The 3,165-nt window shown below is 38.9% G+C and overlaps 1 protein-coding gene across 1 annotated transcript in view; it reads right to left on the bottom strand.

The window, feature by feature from the left end:
- UMPS (uridine monophosphate synthetase) overlaps positions 1-3,165 on the bottom strand; it is a 28,771-nt gene that overhangs the window by 16,318 nt on the left and 9,288 nt on the right. The window contains exon 3 of the mRNA XM_008708146.2: positions 1,393-2,064. Coding sequence (XP_008706368.1) covers positions 1,393-2,064 — 672 coding nt within the window. The remainder of the gene's footprint in view (positions 1-1,392; positions 2,065-3,165) is intronic.

The raw sequence follows: 3,165 nt of genomic DNA, 5'->3' as shown, positions 1-3,165 counted from the left end.
CTAAGAAGTTGAAAAGAAGGCAGTCCGTTTTCAAACAAAAACCACTAACTTTTTGCCCAACTACAGACTGAAGTAATCTCACGGTAACACGCTAATGAAACAGTGAGGCGCTCTGAGAACTGCAGTGCTTACCAGGGGACCTACGGGTCCATCTTCGAGAAACTGTTCACCTGGTGGCTAGCGGAAAGAGCGCAATGAGCAAAAAGTCGCACGATTTCTGTACTTAGTTGTCAGCAACACTGATAAGACTGGTTTTCCTTGCAGGCTGAAGCTTCTGACCACCAATAAAACATGCAAATAGAAATGGGGCTCCAGTGAAGATGGGCATTTGAGGCCAAAGATACCAGCACTCTGAAGATGACCAACGGTCATTCGGCAGGAATCTCTTAGCAACTTTACCATCTCTCAAAGGTTCTACTTGTTCCTTAGGTCTCTTGAAATTCAACAGGCAACTGTATTCAGTTTAAAAGCTGACAGCAATACTTTTAATCTATTTCTGAAAAAACTATGCAAACCTGTAGAGAGTTTGTGTAACTTACATCAGTCGATAAACTGAAGTAAGCAAATGTGACGACAGTAGAGCATCTTAAGCACAGGAAGAAAGTCACAGACAAATCTAAGAAATAGCTTAAGCATAAGCATGTATTACTTTAAGAAAAACTGCTATCTCTAAGATGCCTTTAAGCATTAATCTTCCAATAAATATTTTATCCTGTTACTTAAGCAAAAAAAAGCTGTCATATACAATATGACAAAAACTTCCATAGAATGGGTAGAAAATTAAATAGATTTTTAAAAAACCAATGTATGTTCTATTTTGAGTTCCTATTTAACAACAAAGTATACCAATAGGTCTTTTTTTTTTTTTTTGCCAAAAATAAATGTTACAACTTCACACTTCTATTTCATTGTTTCCTATATCTGCAATTTTCATTTTTCAAATATTCAGAACTCACTGTGTTCTGCCAAGGCCAACACCTGTCATTTTTGTCTGCTTAGCACCTGCACCCTTTCTTCTGGCGTCAGCACACCCTTTTTCTTTGAGGAAACTACCTCTGACCACAGCTCAGTTAAAAAAAATTTACAGTTAACCTCACATCACCAGAAGCAGGGCGTATATTACCAAGCTAATAAAGGCTTCTACAACCCAGGCCTGAGCGACTAGTTTGGGGTAAGCATGAGAAGTGTGCCTGAGAAAGACAGAAGAAAGCAGAGCTGAGAGATGGCAAGAAGGCAAGTCAAAAGACTTGCACTTGAGCTCCTAGACCCAACCGTGCTTGACAGACTCTTCTATGGCTGGACTTCCAGTGATGGGAGTCAATACATTTCCTTTTGTTCTTTAGGCAGTTTAAGCTAAATTTCTATTTTTGCAGATTCCTAAATAATGCTTACCTTCATACTGTTTTTTTACTGTGTTTCCTATATCTGCAAATTTCCGGTCTTCAAATATTAAGAACTCATGGCGTTTTGCCAGAGCTGTTAACTCCTTCATCACATCCAGAGTAAAATCATTCAAAATATCTACATGAGTCTTGAGTATGCAGATGTGGGGTCCTAAAGCATCTGCTAGCTGCAACAGCTCTCTGGACTCTGAAGTATCAGCAGACAGACAAAGATTGGTCTCTTTCTTCTGCATAAGCCTGAGAAGCTTCGAGGCAACTGGGTGGATCCTGGGCAGCTGTGCGCGTGCACCAAAGCTGAGTTCCCCGGCAGCTCTGTTTACAGGAAGAAGTGAATCATTATGATTAGCTGCCACAAAAACATTCTCCTGAATAAATCTCTTCACTCTCTCAACCATCTCAGCATCAATTTTGTTCTGTTGCTCCAGAATCTCCAGCATTTTGGACAATGTACACACGGAGTGAAGCTGGATCCCATGCGCCTGCAACTTGTCTTTGCCTCCTTGCTCCCTGTCCAGCAGCACTATGGCATCAGTGACTTTCAAGCCTTCCTTCTGAAGAACCGCAACAGTTTCCAAAACACTAGATCCGCTGGTAACGACATCTTCAATGATCAAACAGGTTTCTCCTGGATTAACAGCTCCTTCTACAAGACGCTTAGTGCCTAGAAAAGAAAACATTATGCTGATTTCAATTTAGAAGTATATATTTCGGCCAACTCACGATGCACCTGGCATTATAAATTTGGCATGTATTTATGAAGAGGTAGATGATCTAAATCTTATTTTCTGATAACCTACTTTAGAGCTACTTTATCTTTATTCCTGATAAGTCTTCAATGAGCCATGATAACCATTCTGTTCAGTGTTCCCCTATCTGAAAACTGTCAAAGTTACATATATAGAATATTTACAGCACAACTAGCAGATTGCAGTGTAAAAAAACACCACTTAATGTGTTCATGATCAAAATTTCAAATATGGAGTTTCTTAAAGCAAGTTAACCTAGATCAAGTAAGTTATGAAACAATAACCCAATACCATCCATGAAATCATTCCTTTTTCCATCAACAAACAAGTTCATTACTCAAGATCAGCCAAACTAGCCTTTTGAGGAAATAAATTCAGGAGAAAAAATATTCAGCAACCATTTAAATCCATCACCACAACTTTATGAATTATATAATGCAATGTGAGTAAATGTACTTCCCCACTCCAACCCCACCACAGACTACTTGCAGATAATCTACAAAACGTAAGTAACTAAGGCTGCAGACTTTATAGACTCATTTTCTAGAGACTCATTTGCTAGTTTCCATGATCAAATCTGTCCTCCGCTGAAACCTGAGAATTGGTGAGCAATGTGCCCACTGTTTGAGCTTTACCACGGTACCGTCCCCGCCCTCCCCCTTCTTTCCTCCCCCTGAAATGGCAAACTGAACACAAGACTATGATACTTATGTACATATTTAACAATTACTGATCTTATTCTAAAATATTTTTTAAAACACAATAAACAGAAACAATAGTTTCCTTATGGGCAGGGATTCACACAAACACTGTGCCATCGAGCAGCAAAAATATTTTGTTTTAAATGGAGAATTTCAAACAAAACTAGACAAAGAAGTATAACAAACCCCCTAAATACCTTGTCACTTAACTCACGGTCAATCTTGTTTCAGCTCCATCCCTACCACTTCCTTCCCTCCACAGTTTTTAGAAGCAAACCCCAGATGTCATGATTTTCATCATAAAAATTTTTACAA

The sequence above is a fragment of the Ursus maritimus genome, unplaced genomic scaffold (assembly GCF_017311325.1).
Source record: "Ursus maritimus isolate PB19 unplaced genomic scaffold, ASM1731132v1 scaffold_4, whole genome shotgun sequence".
In the NCBI taxonomy this organism is placed as follows: domain Eukaryota; kingdom Metazoa; phylum Chordata; class Mammalia; order Carnivora; family Ursidae; genus Ursus; species Ursus maritimus.
Note: the sequence above shows the minus strand (reverse complement) of the source record. Positions and strands in the feature narration are given on the sequence as shown.